This window comes from Panulirus ornatus, chromosome 28, assembly GCF_036320965.1.
Source record: "Panulirus ornatus isolate Po-2019 chromosome 28, ASM3632096v1, whole genome shotgun sequence".
Classification (NCBI taxonomy): Eukaryota; Metazoa; Arthropoda; class Malacostraca; order Decapoda; family Palinuridae; genus Panulirus; species Panulirus ornatus.
Window position 1 is genome coordinate 8916110 of NC_092251.1, and position 18865 is coordinate 8934974.

At 38.9% G+C, this 18865-nt stretch overlaps 1 protein-coding gene across 3 annotated transcripts in view; it reads left to right on the top strand.

Moving 5' to 3' along the window:
* The window catches only part of LOC139757827 (mitochondrial 2-oxodicarboxylate carrier), a 29895-nt gene extending 15141 nt beyond the window's left edge, over nucleotides 1–14754 (top strand). For all 3 annotated transcript variants that reach the window (XM_071678714.1, XM_071678713.1, XM_071678715.1), the window contains exons 5-8: nucleotides 1572–1663; nucleotides 7096–7276; nucleotides 8973–9154; nucleotides 10510–14754. In XM_071678714.1, coding sequence (XP_071534815.1) covers nucleotides 1572–1663; nucleotides 7096–7276; nucleotides 8973–9154; nucleotides 10510–10633 — 579 coding nt within the window. In that variant the 3' untranslated portion in view covers nucleotides 10634–14754. The remainder of the gene's footprint in view (nucleotides 1–1571; nucleotides 1664–7095; nucleotides 7277–8972; nucleotides 9155–10509) is intronic.
* Nucleotides 14755–18865: the final 4111 nt, after the last annotated feature.

Genomic DNA, 18865 nt, shown 5'->3' on the forward strand with positions numbered 1-18865 from the left:
GAAAGTGAGTCAGTTGTTGTTTGCTGATGATACAGCGCTGGTGGCTGATTCGTGTGAGAAACTGCAGAAGCTTTTGACTGAGTTTGGTAAAGTATGTGAAAGAAGAAAGCTGAGAGTAAATGTGAATAAGAGCAAGGTTCTTAGGTACAGTAGGGTTGAGGGACAAGTCAATTGGGAGGTAAGTTTGAATGGAGAAAAACTGGAGGAAGTGAAGTGTTTTAGATATCTGGGAGTGGATTTGGCAGCGCATGGAACCATGGAAGCAGAAGTGAATCATAGGGTGGGGGAGGGGGCAAAAGTTCTGGGAGCCTTGAAGAATGTTTGGAATTCAAGAACACTATCTCGGAAAGCAAAAATGGGTATGTTTGAAGGAATAGTGGTTCCAACAATGTTATATGGTTGCAAGGCGTGGGCTATGGATAGAGTTGTGCAGAGGAGGGTGGATGTGCTGGAAATGAGATGTTTGAGGACAATATGTGGTGTGAGGTGGTTTGATCGGGTAAGTAATGTAAGGGTAAGAGAGATGTGTGATAATAAAAAGAGTGTGGTTGAGAGAGCAGAAGAGGGTGTTTTCAAATGGTTTGGTCCTGTGGAGAAAATGAGTGAGGAAAGATTGACAAAGAGGATATATGTGGCAGAGGTGGAGGGAACAAGGAGAAGAGGGAGACCAAATTGGAGGTGGAAAGATGGAGATAATGTTCTCCTTTTCCACACATTTTTCAACGCTCTCAGAACTTTCGCCCCCTCCCCCACCCTGTGACTCACTTCTGCTCCCATGGTTCCATCTTCTGCCAAATCCTCTCCCAGATATCTAAAACACTTCACTTCCTCCAGTTTTTCTCCATTCAAACTTACCTCCCAATTGACTCATCCTCAACCCTACTGTGCCTAATAGCCTTGCTCTTATTCACTTTCACACTCAGCTATCTTCTTTTACACACTTTACCAAACTCAGCCACCAACTTCTGCAGTTTCTCACCCGAATCAGCCACCAGCGCTGTATCATCAGTGATCAACAACTTACTTCCCAAGCCCTCTCATCTACAACAGACTGCATTCTTGCCCTTCTCTCCAAACCTCTTGCATTCACCTCCCTAACAACCCCATCCATAAACAAATTAGATAACCATGGAGACATCACGCACCCCTGCTGCAAACCGACATTCACTGGGAACCAATCACTTTTCTTTCTCGTACACATGCCTTACATCCTCGATAAAAACTTTTCACTGCTTCTAGCAACTTGCCTCCCACCCCATATACTCTTAATACTTTCCACAGAGCATCTCTATCAACTCTATCATAAGCCTTCTTCAGATCCATAAATGCTACATACAAATCCATTTGTTTTTCTAAGTTTTTCTCACATACATTCTTCAAAGCAAACACCTGATCCACACATCCTCTACCATTTCTGAAACCTCATTGCTCTTCCCCAATCTGATGCTCTGTACATGCCTTCACCCTCTCAATTAATACCCTCCTGTATGATTTCCTTTTTTTTATTATATGCATAATGGTTTAGATGAAGCTGTATCTTTGAACTGAAAAATATTGATTATATTTTCCAGACATTCTTCTTGGCTGGTTTAGGATCAGGGACAACCGAAGCTATTCTTGTCAATCCTTTTGAGGTGGTAAAAGTTGCACAACAAGCAAACAGGTAGGTTATGATGAAGCACAGATGGATTAAATGTAAAACTATTTGAAATTTTATACAGTCCTTATTTGTCTCCATATTGAACTTTTTCCCCTGTTTTGTATGTTGTTTAGGTGCATGTAGCTCCAAAGCCCATTCATCTTTAACCTTTATAATCATTTGCTCTGCCGCAAGTTAAGTTTTCAGATAGGTAGACTTATCACAGGTTTTTCCATATAGCTATGACATACCCCAGTTTAAAAAGGTTTTCCATGTCTTCAAGTACTCTGAGATTATTATTCTTTTCTCAAAAGGCCAGGCCAGGATGAGGACATTTGTCCAGGATTGATGTCTTTATAACAAATCCACAATCAAAAAGAAAATGATGAAATAGTTTTGTGATATTCTGCTTGTAGAATGTATTTGTACTTCTAATGAAAGCATGTGAAGAATGAATTCATTTTTGCTGCCGGGGACAGGTGTTACTTATCATCTGCTTTCAAGGCTGTCTGCTTTCTCTTGTCACACCTGAGCTAAATAATCTTGCATTACAACCATAAACACCTTTCAAATATGATACAGGTTGTTGGGTTCTGTATTATCACCCTGCTTTGAACTTGCAGAAAGAACTTACTTGATGTGTATAGAGAGATTTAGTACTTTGTAGAAGAAATCATCTCCTTAGTATTGTTGGCTGTTGATATTTTCTACTTTCACCAGTGTTGGGAGGAGGCATTCTTGGCAGTATTTTCCATTTAAGAGAAGCTGGACCCAGATATGGATAGAGGAACTAGCATAGTTGTAGTAATTTCTTGCACCAGGGTTGTTTTACCCTTGAAGGGGCTATTTATTTCCATACTTTGAAAATGACGGGAGCGGGGGGCCAGAAATCCTCCCCTCCTTGTATTTTTTTAACTTCCTAAAATGGGAAACAGAAGAAGGATTCACGCGGGGAGTGCTCATCCTCCTCGAAGGGTCAGACTGGGGTGTCTAAATGTGTGTGGATGTAACCAAGATGTGAAAAAAGGAGAGATAGGTAGTATGTTTGAGGAAAGGAACCTGGATGTTTTGGCTCTGAGTGAAATGAAGCTCAAGGGTAAAGGGGAAGAGTGGTTTGGGAATGTCTTGGGAGTAAAGTCAGGGGTTAGTGAGAAGACAAGAGCAAGGGAAGGAGTAGCAGTACTCCCGAAACAGGAGTTGTGGGAGTATGTGATAGAATGTAAGAAAGTAAATTCTCGATTAATATGGGTAAAACTGAAAGTTGATGGAGAGAGATGGGTGATTATTGGTGCATATGCACCTGGGCATGAGAAGAAAGATCATGAGAGGCAAGTGTTTTGGGAGCAGCTGAATGAGTGTGTTAGTGGTTTTGATGCATGAGACCAGGTTATAGTGATGGGTGATTTGAATGCAAAGGTGAGTAATGTGGCAGTTGAGGGAATAATTGGTATACATGGGGTGTTCAGTGTTGTAAATGGAAATGGTGAAGAGCTTGTAGATTTATGTGCTGAAAAAGGACTGGTGATTGGAAATACCTGGTTTAAAAAGTGAGATATACATAAGTATACGTATGTAAGTATGAGAGATGGCCAGAGAGCGTTATTGGATTACGTGTTAATTGACAGGCGCATGAAAGAGAGACTTTTGGATGTTAATGTGCTGAGAGGTGCAACTGGAGGGATGTCTGATCATTATCTTGTGGAGGCTAAGGTGAAGATTTGTATGGGTTTTCAGAAAAGAAGAGTGAATGTTGGGGTGAAGAGGGTGGTGAGAGTAAGTGAGCTTGGGAAGGAGACTTGTGTGAGGAAGTACCAGGAGAGACTGAGTACAGAATGGAAAAAGGTGAGAACAATGGAAGTAAGGGGAGTGGGGTAGGAATGGGATGTATTTAGGGAATCAGTGATGGATTGCGCAAAAGATGCTTGTGGCATGGGAAGAGTGGGAGGTGGGTTGATTAGAAAGGGTAGTGAGTGGTGGGATGAAGAAGTAAGATTATTAGTGAAAGAGAAGAGAGAGGCATTTGGACGATTTTTGCAGGGAAAAAATGCAAATGAGTGGGAGATGTATAAAAGAAAGAGACAGGAGGTCAAGAGAAAGGTGCAAGAGGTGAAAAAGAGGGCAAATGAGAGTTGGGGTGAGAGAGTATCATTAAATTTTAGGGAGAATAAAAAGATGTTCTGGAAGGAGGTAGATAAAGTGCGAAGACAAGGGAGCAAATGGGAACTTCAGTGAAGGGTGCAAAGGGGGAGAAGATAACAAGTAGTGGTGATGTGAGAAGGAGATGGAGTGAGTATTTTGAAGGTTTGTTGAATGTGTTTGATGATAGAGTGGCAGATATAGGGTGTTTTGGTCGAGGTGGTGTGCAAAGTGAGAGGGTTAGGGAAAATGATTTGGTAAACAGAGAAGAGGTAGTAAAAGCTTTGCGGAAGATGAAAGCCGGCAAGGCAGCAGTTTTGGATGGTATTGCAGTGGAATTTATTAAAAAAGGGGGTGACTGTATTATTGACTGGTTGGTAAGGTTATTTAATGTATGTATGACTCATGGTGAGGTGCCTGAGGATTGGCGGAATGCGTGCATAGTGCCATTGTACAAAGGCAAAGGGGATAAGAGTGAGTGCTCAAATTACAGAGGTATAAGTTTGTTGAGTATTCCTGGTAAATTATATGGGAGGGTATTGATTGAGAGGGTGAAGGCATGTACAGAGCATCAGATTGGGGAAGAGCAGTGTGGTTTCAGAAGTGGTAGAGGATGTGTGGATCAGGTGTTTGCTTTGAAGAATGTATGTGAGAAAGACTTAGAAAAGCAAATGGATTTGTATGTAGCATTTATGGATCTGGAGAAGGCATATGATAGAGTTGATAGAGATGCTCTGTGGAAGGTATTAAGAATGTATGGTGTGGGAGGCATGTTGTTAGAAGCAGTGAAAAGTTTTTATCGAGGATGTAAGGCATGTGTACGTGTAGGAAGAGAGGAAAGTGATTGGTTCTCAGTGAATGTAGGTTTGTGGCAGGGGTGTGTGATGTCTCCATGGTTGTTTAATTTGTTTATGGATGTGGTTGTTAGGCAGGTAAATGCAAGTGTTTTGGAAAGAGGGGCAAGTATGAAGTCTGTTAGGGATGAGAGAGCTTGGGAAGTGAGTCAGTTGTTGTTCGCTGATGATACAGCGCTGGTGGCTGATTCATGTGAGAAACTGCAGAAGCTGGTGAATGAGTTTGGTAAAGTGTGTGAAAGAAGAAAGTTAAGAGTAAATGTGAATAAGAGCAAGGTTATTAGGTACAATAGGGTTGAGGGTCAAGTCAATTGGGAGGTAAGTTTGAATGGAGCAAAACTGGAGGAAGTAAAGTGTTTTAGATATCTGGGAGTGGATCTGGCAGCGGATGGAACCATGGAAGTGGAAGTGGATCATAGGGTGGGGGAGGGGGTGAAAATCCTGGGAGCCTTGAAGAATGTGTGGAAGTCGAGAACATTATCTTGGAAAGCAAAAATGGGTATGTTTGAAGGAATAGTGGTTCCAACAATGTTGTATGGTTGCGAGGCGTGGGCTATGGATAGAGTTGTGCGCAGGAGGATGGATGTGCTGGAAATGAGATGTTTGAGGACAATGTGTGGTGTGAGGTGGTTTGATCGAGTAAGTAACGTAAGGGTAAGAGATATGTGTGGAAATAAAAAGAGCATGGTTGAGAGAGCAGAAGAGGGTGTTTTGAAATGGTTTGGGCACATGGAGAGAATGAGTGAGGAAAGATTGACCAAGAGGATATATGTGTCGGAGGTGGAGGGAACGAGGAGAAGTGGGAGACCAAATTGGAGGTGGAAAGATGGAGTGAAAAAGATTTTATGTGATCGGGGCCTGAACATGCAGGAGGGTGAAAGGAGGGCAAGGAATAGAGTGAATTGGATCGATGTGGTATACCGGGGTTGATGTGCTGTCAGTGGATTGAATCAGGGCATGTGAAGCGTCTGGGGTAAACCATGGAAAGCTGTGTAGGTATGTATATTTGCGTGTGTGAACGTATGTATATACATGTGTATGGGGGTGGGTTGGGCCATTTCTTTCATCTGTTTCCTTGCGCTACCTCGCAAACGCGGGAGACAGCGACAATGAAAAAAAAAAAAAAACTTTGAAAATGAGTCATTTTGTTTATCTCTCTCTAAAGTATCTTTATCATGGGATAAAGATGAGCCCAAACAGACCCTTACAGCCTTTGGATTGAAAAATCAGAAAAATATAAGTTAGTGAGAGTACATTATCCTTTGAGACAAAGAGACTTGCTAGGGGATTCACTTTTAATGACAATATCCTTTTGAAAGCAGCTGTTCCCAGTTTGATCCCTGACAATATAATTCTTGACCTTGATGGGGTTTTTGCTTAAATGATACAAAGTCTGTGTTGGAAAAATACTTGAATTAACTATTTTTCAGTGCTGTTAAGGTAAGAATGTAATCTGTTGTCTCCAAAGAGGAATAGAATGTCATGAACCTCTATTTATCAAATACTGTACATTTGTGGTGTTTCTATCAAAACATGGAACCCCCCCCCTCAATCCAGCTTCAAATTGCTCAGAAAGAAGCAAAGTCAAGGACCCTTCAGTTCTGTCCTATTGATTTGCCATCTCTGAACCACTGTCAATAATCCTACTTCTGTATAACCTTTTGAAGAATGGTAAGCCCACTCAAAGGGAGTATGTCCAGAGGGGCTCATGAAGCCATGCATCTCCACAGAATTTCCTTGTTGGACAATTATACCAGAGCTTTGCAAAGCTCTTGTGGCATAAAATCTTAATATTCAAGGAGTTAGAATGTCAGAAGTGGCTGGAGAAAAAAAGAATAGGGAGTTTAAAAGTATTGTATATTCTGGATAAAACATTCTTTTAAGTTCTTAGAATGGATGCAAATTTGTATCTTGAGAGGCAAGAATGTTCCAAGGACTCTTAAGGAAAGAGGGACAATATTTTCTACCAGATGTGAGTGCTCAATTTTTTTACCGTTTTCTTATAAGTAAAACATAGATGTGTAATGAAATGTAAGTGGTTGAGGTTTATTTAATGACAAGTTCATATGGAATCTGGGGAATAGATAAATTGAAGGTTTAGTTGATACTAGTAATGGCAGTGTATGATATTATGAGGCTAGACTTTGGGTTGTAAACTGCCTATATGGTATAATCATGCAGATGTGAGAAGAATTACAATTTTTTTTAATTAGGTTGAGAGGACTTAGTTTAGGTGAAGACATGAGGTAAGAAGGAATGACAGTGTGTGATGTTTGTATGTGTAAATAGACTGTGAGAAGAGTGTTTGGATAAAAGTTGGATGATTGGTGATGAAATATAATTTGACTGAGAATTGATAAGACCAGTCCAGTAATAAGGTAAAATAATTAGTATTTTTTGTGTATATGATGAGAAAATTTTTGCCGTTTTTTAAAATGATAGTAAAATGTGATGCTTTTCTTCCAGATCACAACACAAAATTTCTCCTAGCACTTGGGCAGTTGCTCGAGAGATTGTCAGAACTCAAGGTTTAGGATTTAGAGGCCTTAATAAAGGAGTTACTGCCACTATTGGTAGAAATGGCCTTTTTAACATGGTTTACTTTGGTCTCTTTCATACAGTGAACACAAGAATAACTCAGCCTAAGGTATGCTGGTAGTATCGTAACTTTTATCTTATGTTTTGATTAAGAGTGAGGTTGGGTAACATCTTGAAAGACTTTTTTTTTCAGTAAGTTATGCACAATATTTTAGATGGCTGTGGAAGAAAAATATCCATTTTATGTTTGCCTTTCAGTCTTTGCATCATACAGCCTCTATGAATTTATGTACCATTATAATCCCGTACAGAAACAGCCAAATATTTCATTGTACATGGTAGACATGTTTACTTTTCTTTCACAGTTAGGATTTTTTTATCAATTATTTTGTGTATGTCCAATAAATCAAAGCCCTCTGTCATGCAGTATGTCCCATATAGAATTTCATTGTAGTATACCTACTGTTGCAGGACTCCTTACGCAACTCACTGCTAACAACTCATCACACCAAGCACTTTTACTTTGCCTGGAAATTATCATCCTAATTGGCAGACTGTTAGAAACAAATACTTGATAAAGGATTGTAAATCATCTAGATCACCACTTAATGAACAGTTCGCAGCATGACTTTTTGCAGAATCATTCTTGTCTAACAGATATGTTTGATTTCTTTTATGATATAATCAACATAAATGATGAAAGTAAAAAAGTAGATTTCATCTGTTTAGATTTTAGGGAGGTATTTGATCAAGGTGTGCATCAAAAATTAGTAAGAGTTGAGTCATGTGTATAGAGGAGTTGGTTAAAAAATTGGTTAACTGACTATAAGAGTAAGGTAGTAATAAATGGCTAAGCATCAAAATAGTTATACAATAGGCAGTGTGCTGCAGTTATTGATGTTGGGGTCAATTCTCCTTTTCATATGTATTAGTGACATGGATAATGGTGTGTGTCATATCATATCAAAATTTGTAGATGATGTGAGTTGGGAAATAAGACTGCAACAGAAAATGAATGACTGCAATCTGATATAGACAAAGTGATAATTGGGTACAGATGTGACATGAATTTTGATATTCTTAAGTGCAAAATTTTGCACATTGCCTGTTAAAACAAAAGGACAAGCTACAGTTTGAATTTTGTTGAGCTACTAAAAGCAGATGTGGAATAGTATCTTAGGTACAATAATCTCCAATGACATAAAAGATATGTAAGTACTGCATAGATTCAGTGAAATGGCAAACAAAATTGTAGGGTTTGTAGGTTGGGCATTCAAATTCAAGTCTATGAAACTAACTCTCTTTACAAATCACTGATGTGTTCTCATCTTGAATATTGTGTTCAGTTTTGGTCATTGTACTTGATAAAAGACATGCAGAATAGAGAGTGTATGGTGGCAAGCTACATAGATGATTCTTGGCCTGAGAAAGAAACTCTGTGAGATATGGTTCGGCATTTTAAACTTATTTAGCTTAGAAATGAGAAGGTTAAGTGGTGATTTGATTCATGTTTTCAAAATTGTCAAATCCTTTGACAGTTTTGATGAAAGCTGCTATATGAGGCTAGATTTGTGTGATATTTGCCTCTGGAAGAAAACCCAACCCATTACTTCTTCCAAGATAATGCTTCTGTGGATGGCAAAGGTCATTCGATCAACCTGTTCATTTTATTTCTTTTCTTCCATCTGCTTATCAATGAGGAAAGTAAGCTACAGCTGTTGTTGTGGACTTTGATTTTAATGAATGTAGTCATTTACTTTCTTCATTGAAAAAATGGGTTGAATCATTTGTTTCTTACTTTGCAGGAACTATGGAAACAGAATATTCAGAAATTCTTCATTGGGTTTGTGGCAGGCGTACTTGGGTGCTTGATCAACATTCCCTTTGATGTAGCTAAAAGTCGCATCCAAGGGCCTCAGCCAGTCTTGGGAGAGATCAAGTATCGTACAACATTTGGTTCCATTGCACTTGTATACAGAGAAGAAGGGTGAGTGAAATTTTTTTTATATTGAAGTCATTTTTGTTTCTCAAATTTGTTTAAAGCTACTCTTTACTATCTCAGATGGTTTGAAAATCAACCATAATGAGAAAATGTGGGACCTCAAAAAACAGCTTATCTCTAATTCCTGCAAAGTTTACAGAACGTTACAGTGATCTGAGCATGTAAAAACGTCTTGGATTAAATCTTCCTGAAGTTCTTGTGTTTTGCTTTTGCCGAGCTCACTCTATACTTATGGGATCAAATGTAATTGCTTTTTGTTGAAAGTTTAATGAGTGGCAACTGTTCTTAGTATCGGACATTGGCCATGAGGCTCAAGAGCTGTTGAAGGACCTCTGTAGCCAAAGGCACTTATGATAGTACATTCCTGTTTTGTGTTTTATGGGTAACTGACACCTATAAGACTATTTTTCAGTGCATATTATGTTTGCTTGTTGAATAAGCATCTTTACATATCTTAAAAGCATGCCTTACAGTTTGAATAGGGGTGGGAAAGAAGCAAACTTTACAAGTGCATTACTAAAAAGATGAAAGAAAAAATCTGAGTGGTCAGTGTTACACCTTTTACAGGTATTTGGATAATTTAGCGATGGAGAAAATTGCAAACCTACTGAGTATGGTATTTAGAATGAAGATTTAAATTCAAGGAAACTTTCACCACAGCCAGGAGTTTCTCTGAGGGTTTATGAAATAAAGACAGTGAACCCCCCTTCAATGAAATTTTTCAATGATGTTCTTATTTCAATGAAGTTATTATTTTATTATACTTGATTGCCATTTCCTTCATCAGCAAGGTAGCACCAGGAAACAGATGAAGAAAGACCCATTCACCCGTATACATACATGTATACATACACACACATACACATACATATACATACATATACATATGCATACACATATCAACATATACAAACATATACATGTGCATGACTGCTAGAGACCGAGTGTGAATGAATGTGGCCTTTTTTGTCTGTTTTCCTGGCACTGCCTTGCTGAAACGGGGCCTGGTGAAGCTGTTTCCTTTGGGGAGGGGTAGCACCAGGAATGGATGAAGGCAAGCAAGTATGAATATGTACATGTGTATATATGTATATGTCTGTGTATGTGTATGCATATGTTGATATGTTTATGTATATGTATGTGCATTTATGTATATATATATGTGTATATGAGTGGATGGGCCATTCTTTGTCTGTTTTGTGGCACTACCTCGCGGATGTGGGAAGCGGCGATCAAGTATAATGAATAGATGAATAAATGAATGATATATGATATAAAGAAATTTATATGGTATATTTGCTTAATGCCTGATATCAGTAACCTGAATCTGTCTGTTGCAGGTTCTACGCACTCTATAAAGGTTTGGTGCCCAAGGTTTTGAGGCTTGGACCAGGTGCTGGCATCATGATGATTGTGTACGAAAATGTTCATAATTATCTTAAAAAGAGATTTCCTGATGATTAAGAGGAAGATGAAAAATTATTTGAGGCTTCTTTCAAGATCTTTCCAGATGATACGCAAGAGGAGATACTATTCAACCTAGAGATAAGACAAGCTCATTTAACAGGTTGACTTAGAAATTCTATAGTGACATGATATCACCAGTTCATATCATCTTCCTTTATCATGTACTGGATTGGGTTCATCAGCCATTATTTTCAGGAGGATATGACATTATTATAGACACATATTGCTTCTAATAAGTCTATTCTTTAATTTTGTAAAGTTTATAAAGATTAACTTCAAAATTTTTTCCATCATGAATGTTTTGTGAATTTTAGTCCAGTTAGGGTTTGATGCTAATGAGAGTATTTCCACATATACCATATATACACTGTTCCATGGATATAAAAAGAAATAGAATTAGAAAAGGAGAAAATAATGAATGGATGTAAAATATCCATTCAAGAATGGTATATGAATGAGGACAGATTGTGGAAATACAAAATTAGCTTGCTAACCTTAAAAAAGGTATTTTATTTGGAGTAAGTGTCTATAAAATCAGGTATCTCAGTGCTATGTACTTAGCCAAAAATGAAACGAGAAAAGGTAAAAGGAATAACTTGGGCATTTATTGATACAGTACATCTATTCCATGATATTCTTAAGGGTTATGTTTATGGGTACCTCGTGAGTACTCAAAACAGCTAGCAATAATATAATAATATTAAAGGCTTGTGGAGAAAGTAAGGTTAGAGTCCAGGTCTTTCAAGACTCCTCCTAAATCATATTTTTTTTTTCTTGTTTCTTGATTCACTTAAAACAGTTTAAAGTTAAGAGATCATCCATGGAGTTTGCAGAGGCCAATATATTATGTAGAAGAAATATCGCATGGAGTATTGTTGAATGGGGACCAACTAAGAGCTAAAGTATTTTATGATTTGATTAAACAGTCAGTTACAGACTCATCGCCCCTTAATGTTGGAGATGCATTCCTGCACAACACAATTTAGCTGAAGCACTGTGTAATATAACCCATTTTACCATATGATTAGATTAATTGGGATAAAGAGGGATTACATTCTCAAGAGAGATTTTCCTGCCTAATATTCACACAAGGCTGTGAATAAAATGACCAGAAACATGCAGCACAGTTCAGGTATTTTATTAATTTAAGTATTCAAAACATTGATCGGACAATATTGTATTTGAATATGATATCCATCACGTGCAATATCTTACCCAGTATTATACTCTGAATTTTGGCCGAGCCACCCTTTGACCAAATTCTCTCTCTTGCTTGTGACATTTATAACACCAAATTACTTAGTGTTTATTGTTATTGTAAGTGTTTATTGTAAATATGATATATAAGTGTTCAGTACTTTACTGTATGAACTGAACAAAAGTGAACAAAAGTTTTCACCAGTAAAAACAGATATGCAGACACAGATGGACTTGGTTGTGAAAGGTAGTAGCAAGTTCTAGTTGAATTGCGGAGAGGGTAATGTGTAATGTTTCTAGAAGTTACTTGTATTCTTTGCTTAGTGTGGTCACTTCAGCATCATTTTATTTTAGAGAATTTAGCACAATACAAGTTATTTGGATGTTGAATTAGATAATTAATATTGGTCAAAATTTACATTAGATTAATTGTAGCTGTTGCATTGAGACTTCAGTGATTTTTTTTTTAAATATGATATTGTATTTTATAAGACACCTGACAGCAGTAATCAAGGGAGTTTTGATTGATGCGACAAGTTGATATACCTTTGTCCATTTCAGTTTCCTAATTGAAATGGACACATCTGTTTCATAGGTCACTAGTGTTAGTTACTGAAACATAGTTGAATATACATGTTTTTCTTTACTTGGTCACTGTTCCCGCATTAGTGAGGTAGCGCCAAGAACAAAGAAAGTTCACTTCTGCTCACATCCATTCTATAGATGTCATTTGTAATGCAGTGAAACCATAGCTCACACACCTTTCCATGGTTTACTTCAGATGCTTCAAATGCCCTGGTTCAGACCATTAATAGCATGTCAACCCCAGTGTACCACATCGTTTCAGTTCACTCTATCCAATGCATGCCTTTCACCTTCCTGTATGTTCAGGCCCCAGTCACTCAAAATCTTTTTCCTCCATCCTTCCATCTCCAGTTAGATATACATGCATATTCATTTATTGGAACATGTTTTTCTTTTTTTTCATACTTGAAGGTTGCCTGCATCAGCAGTGGTAGTGCCAGGAACAAATGAAGAAAGGCTACATCTGCTCATATTCACTCTCTAACTGTCATGGAATGTGTATGGACATATTTTCTGTACCTTACTGACAATAATTAAATACCAAATCAAACAATTGAGTAACTGGGTCAGACACATGAGATCACTGAAAAAATACTTAAAGTGATTTATTCTATATATGTATAGTAAACTGCATGGTTCATGAGGAGTAAGGGACGCCAGTTTCTCACTTGTTCGGTATGCCACTGTTATATTGACAGTACTATGGCTTAATCAAGCTTTTGTGTATGCACCTCATGTTTAGATTGTTTAACTATTGTCACTCTTTATATATTTTACATTTGTTTGTCGAAATACACCGAGGGAAAACTTCCTTAACATTTGGTATTTGACTGTTGAACACATAGCATAAGGTTATAATGGAAGTTTATTTTCTGGTGTGCATAGAATATAAAGTACTCTACTGTACAATATATAGGCCTACTTATTCATTACTGATTACTGCTAGCTCGGAATTGCAACGTTATATGTGTATATGATAATCTACATTGCACAGTCACATAGATACTGTAGTAGATAATTCTGTTGGACTGTAAATTGCGTTGTGACCAAAAGAAGCTAGGGAGGCCCAATTGGTGTAGGCCAAACTCTGAAAGGGGTGACTACAGAGATGAAACACTCATAACCTTAATATTTACCTTTTTTATATTAGCAGCAGAGGGCTACAAGGGAGTTTATTTTCTGGTGAGTAGAGAATATTAGAAACTGCACTTTACAATGTATAGGCTTGCATATTTATGAGTGTCTGCTAGTATTACAGTATTGCAATAATCTTGTATGTGCATATATATGATAATAGATGTTGCAGCAAGATATTTCTGTTAGACCGTAAAAATGATTGTGATGGAGGGAGGCAGGGGTAGCCTGGTACAGTACACACTTTTCTTTCATGAGGCATGAGTAACAGAAAAAGTGCTCTCTACACAGGTAAAACCATTTGGTAGGTGTCGAAGTGTAATATATGTATGCTTACAGGAGTAGACTGGTTAAGTGGAAAGCAGACCACTGAACGATGTCATAGTAAGTGAAACTGTGTTACTACAAGTAGTAAAGAGGTATACAAAACATTTTGAGCAAGTAGTTGGAACAGTGAATTACTAAAACTGTGGATATCAAGGAATAGATGTATGTTAAGCATTATAGCTATAACGATGTATGAATGTTGAAAACGACTGAAATTACAACTAATGTATATACACTTGAGTACTACTTGATCACGCATTTTTGTATCATATCACACATTTTTGTATCATATTTCATCCAATAGCACATAGAGAATAATAGAATGTTAAGTATCTGGTTTGCACATTTGGCTGATCACTCAGCAACCAATTCTAAAAAAGTACAGTGCAGTATGAATTCTTTCAGAACACACACAGCTACTAATGTGAGAATGTGCAGAATCTGCATTAACAAGTAAGAGCACATAAGCTATTCACAACATGAAATTATTACACTATATATCTTTATCTCTGATACCTCTTCCCTCCAGGAATTTCCATCAGGAGGGTGACCACAGCAAAAGTCTCCACTTACCCCTGTCCTTACATGCCTCCATTGTGTGAGGAAGTACCAGGAGAGACTGAGTACAGAGTGGAAAAAGGTGAGAACAAAGGAGGTAAGGGGAGTGGGGGAGGAATGGGATGTATTTAGGGAAGCGCAAAAGATGCTTGTGGCATGAGAAGCGTGGGAGGTGGGTTGATTAGAAAGGGTAGTGAGTGGTGGGATGAAGAAGTAAGATTATTAGTGAAAGAGAAGAGAGAGGCATTTGGACGATTTTTGCAGGGAAAAAATGCAAATGAGTGGGAGATGTAAAAAAGAAAGAGGCAGGAGGTCAAGAGAAAGGTGCAAAAGGTGAAAAAGAGGGCAAATGAGAGTTGGGGTGAGAGAGTATCATTAAATTTTAGGGAGAATAAAAAGATGTTTTGGAAGGAGGTAAATAAAGTGTGTAAGACAAGGGAGCAAATGGGAACTTCAGTGAAGGGGGCTAATGGGGAGGTAATAACAAGTAGTGGTGATGTGAGAAGGAGATGGAGTGAGTATTTTGAAGGTTTGTTGAATGTGTTTGATGATAGAGTGGCAGATATAGGGTGTTTTGGTCGAGGTGGTGTGCAAAGTGAGAGGGTTAGGGAAAATGATTTGGTAAACAGAGAAGAGGTAGTAAAAGCTTTGCGGAAGATGAAAGCCGGCAAGGCAGCAGGTTTGGATGGTATTGCCGTGGAATTTATGAAAAAAGGGGGTGACTGTATTGTTGACTGGTTGTTAAGGTTATTTAATGTATGTATGATTCATGGTGAGGTGCCTGAGGATTGGCGGAATGCTTGCATAGTGCTATTGTACAGAGGCAAAGAAGATAAGAGTGAGTGCTCAAATTACAGAGGTATAAGTTTGTTGAGCATTCCTGGTAAATTGTATAGGAGGGTATTGATTGAGAGGGTGAAGGCATGTACAGAGCATCAGATTGGGGAAGAGCAGTGTGGTTTCAGAAGTGGTAGAGGATGTGTGGATCAGGTGTTTGCTTTGAAGAATGTATGTGAGAAATACTTAGAAAAGCAAATGGATTTGTATGTAGCATTTATGGATCTGGAGAAGGCATATGATAGAGTTGATAGAGATGCTCTGTGGAAGGTATTAAGAATATATGGTGTGGGAGGCAAGTTGTTAGAAGCAGTGAAAAGTTGTTATCAAGGATGTAAGGCATGTGTACGTGTAGGAAGAGAGGAAAGTGATTGGTTCTCAGTGAATGTAGGTTTGTGGCAGGGTTGTGTGATGTCTCCATGGTTGTTTAATTTGTTTATGGATGGGGTTGTTAGGGAGGTGAATGCAAGAGTTTTGGAAAGAGGGGCAAGTATGCAGTCTGTTGTGGATGAGAGAGCTTGGGAAGTGAGTCAGTTGTTGTTCGCTGATGATACAGTCCTGGTGGCTGATTCATGTGAGAAACTGCAGAAGCTGGTGACTGAGTTTGGTAAAGTGTGTGAAAGAAGAAAGTTAAGAGTAAATGTGAATAAGAGCAAGGTTATTAGGTACAGTAGGGTTGAGGGTCAAGTCAATTGGGAGGTAAGTTTGAATGGAGCAAAACTGGAGGAAGTAAAGTGTTTTAGATATCTGGGAGTGGATCTGGCAGCAGATGGAACAATGGAAGCGTAAGTGAATCATAGGGTGGGGGAGGGGGCGAAAATTCTGGGAGCCTTGAAGAATGTTTGGAAGTCAAGAACATTATCTCGGGAAGCAAAAATGGGTATATTTGAAGGAATAGTGGTTCCAACAATGTTGTATGGTTGCGAGGTGTGGGCTATGGATAGAGTTGTGCGCAGGAGGGTTGATGTGCTGGAAATGAGATGTTTGAGGACAATATGTGGTGTGAGGTGGTTTGATCGAGTAAGTAATGTAAGGGTAAGAGAGATGTGTGGAAATAAAAAGAGTGTGGTTGAGAGAGAAGAGGGTGTTTTGAAATGGTTTGGTCACATGGAGAGAATGAGTGAGGAAAGATGGACCGAGAGGATATATGTGTCAGAGGTGGAGGGAACGATGAGAAGTGGGAGACCAAATTGGAGGTGGAAAGATGGAGTGAAAAAGATTTTGAGTGACCGGGGCCTGAACATGCAGGAGGGTGAAAGGCGTGCAAGGAATAGAGTGAATTGGAACTATGTGGTATACCGGGGTCGACGTGCTGTCAATGGATTGAACCAGGGCATGTGAAGTGTCTGGGGTAAACCATGGAAAGTTCTGTGGGGCCTGGATGTGGGAAGGGACCTGTGGTTTCGGTGCATTATTACATGACAGCTAGAGACTGAGTGTGAACGAATGGGGCCTTTGTTGTCTTTTCCTAGCATTACCTCGCACACATAAGGGGGGGAGGGTGTTGTTATTCCATGTGTGGTGGGGTGGCGATGGAAATGAATAAAGGCAGACAGTATGAATTATGTACATGGGTATATATGTATATGTCTGTGTGTGTATATATATGTGTACATTGAGATGTATAGGTATGTGTATGTGCTGTGTGTGGACGTGTATGTATATACATGTGTATGTGGGTGGGTTGGGCCATTCTTTCATCTGTTTCCTTGCGCTACCTCGCTAACGCGGGAGACAGCAACAAAGCAAAATAAAATATATATATATATATATATATATATATATTTTTTTTTTTTTTTTTTTTATACTTTGTCGCTGTCTCCCGCGTTTGCGAGGTAGCGCAAGGAAACAGACGAAAGAAATGGCCCAACTCCCCCCATACACATGTACATACACACGTCCACACACGCAAATATACATACCTACACAGCCTTCCATGGTTTACCCCAGACGCTTCACATGCCTTGATTCAATCCACCGACCTCACGTCAACCCCTGTATACCACATCGCTCCAATTCACTCTATTCCTTGCCCTCCTTTCACCCTCCTGCATGTTCAGGCCCCGATCACACAAAATCCTTTTCACTCCATCTTTCCACCTCCAATTTGGTCTCCCTCTTCTCCTCGTTCCCTCCACCTCCGACACATATATCCTCTTGGTCAATCTTTCCTCACTCATTCTCTCCATGTGCCCAAACCATTTCAAAACACCCTCTTCTGCTCTCTCAACCACGCTCTTTTTATTTCCACACATCTCTCTTACCCTCACGTTACTTACTCGATCAAACCACCTCACACCACACATTGTCCTCAAACATCTCATTTCCAGCACATCCATCCTCCTGCGCACAACTCTATCCATAGCCCACGCCTCGCAACCATACAACATTGTTGGAACTACTATTCCTTCAAACATACCCATTTTTGCTTTCCGGGATAATGTTCTCGACTTCCACACATTTTTCAAGGCTCCCAAAATTTTCGCCCCCTCCCCCACCCTATGATCCACTTCCGCTTCCATGGTTCCATCCGCTGACAGATCCACTCCCAGATATCTAAAACACTTCACTTCCTCCAGCCTCTCACCATTCAAACTCACCTCCCAATTGACTTGACCCTCAACCCTACTGTACCTAATAACCTTGCTCTTATTGACATTTACTCTTAACTTTCTTCTTCCACACACTTTACCAAACTCCGTCACCAGCTTCTGCAGTTTCTCACATGAATCCGCCACCAAGCATTCTTCCAACATTTCTCCTTCCAGTACTCTTCTACTCATATTTCTCATGTCACAAGTGGTCTTCCTCTAACATCAACTCCTCTAATCATACTGTCTTACACTCTCCTTGTAAACTCCCCATCTTGCATTCTTTCCACATGCCCGAACCACTCTACGGTATTACATTTCACCCAGTCATAATGTTTATCTATCCCTCCCTCCCTCAGATTTTCCTGTGCCTTGCTCATTGTATGTTGTGCTTAAGAATTCATATTATATCTCTCTCAGTAATTATTATTAGATTTGAAATAAAGTAAGTGATTATAGTGATAAACAGATAATGGGTCTACCTAATCCAAAGGATCTAACAAACATAAACAGTCTTCAGTCAAGTTTAAAGTGGTTTGTTTAGATCATTTGAACAAGGTTGAGAGTGTATAAAAAGATTGATTTAATGGATACCATTAAGGTATATAGAATGAGAAGCTCTTTCACTTATGTAACTTATGGCAGCAAGGCCTAGAGAGTGTATTTCAGGAGTGCTAAGAGTAGGATTTATACATGTATTCAGGATCACGTTTAGAACCGTGATCCTGGTATTCGTCCTATGCTTCAGAAGACTGCTTGGATGTCTTGCAGAGCCACCTTTAAATTTGGTTTGGAAAAAAACAGGTTGATAGCCAGGTGAGAATATGCCGATCAGCTCTGTACCACTATATCATAAGAATCTCTTTAGACAGACCAGAGAGCTGAAAATCTTCCCTTCATGTGTTATCACTCAAAAAACAGGCCGAGTAAGGAGCCAAGTAAAGGTTTTATCTCAAGGGTTCAGTTGTTTTTTTCTCAGCACTGCTTCATTTAAGTAGAA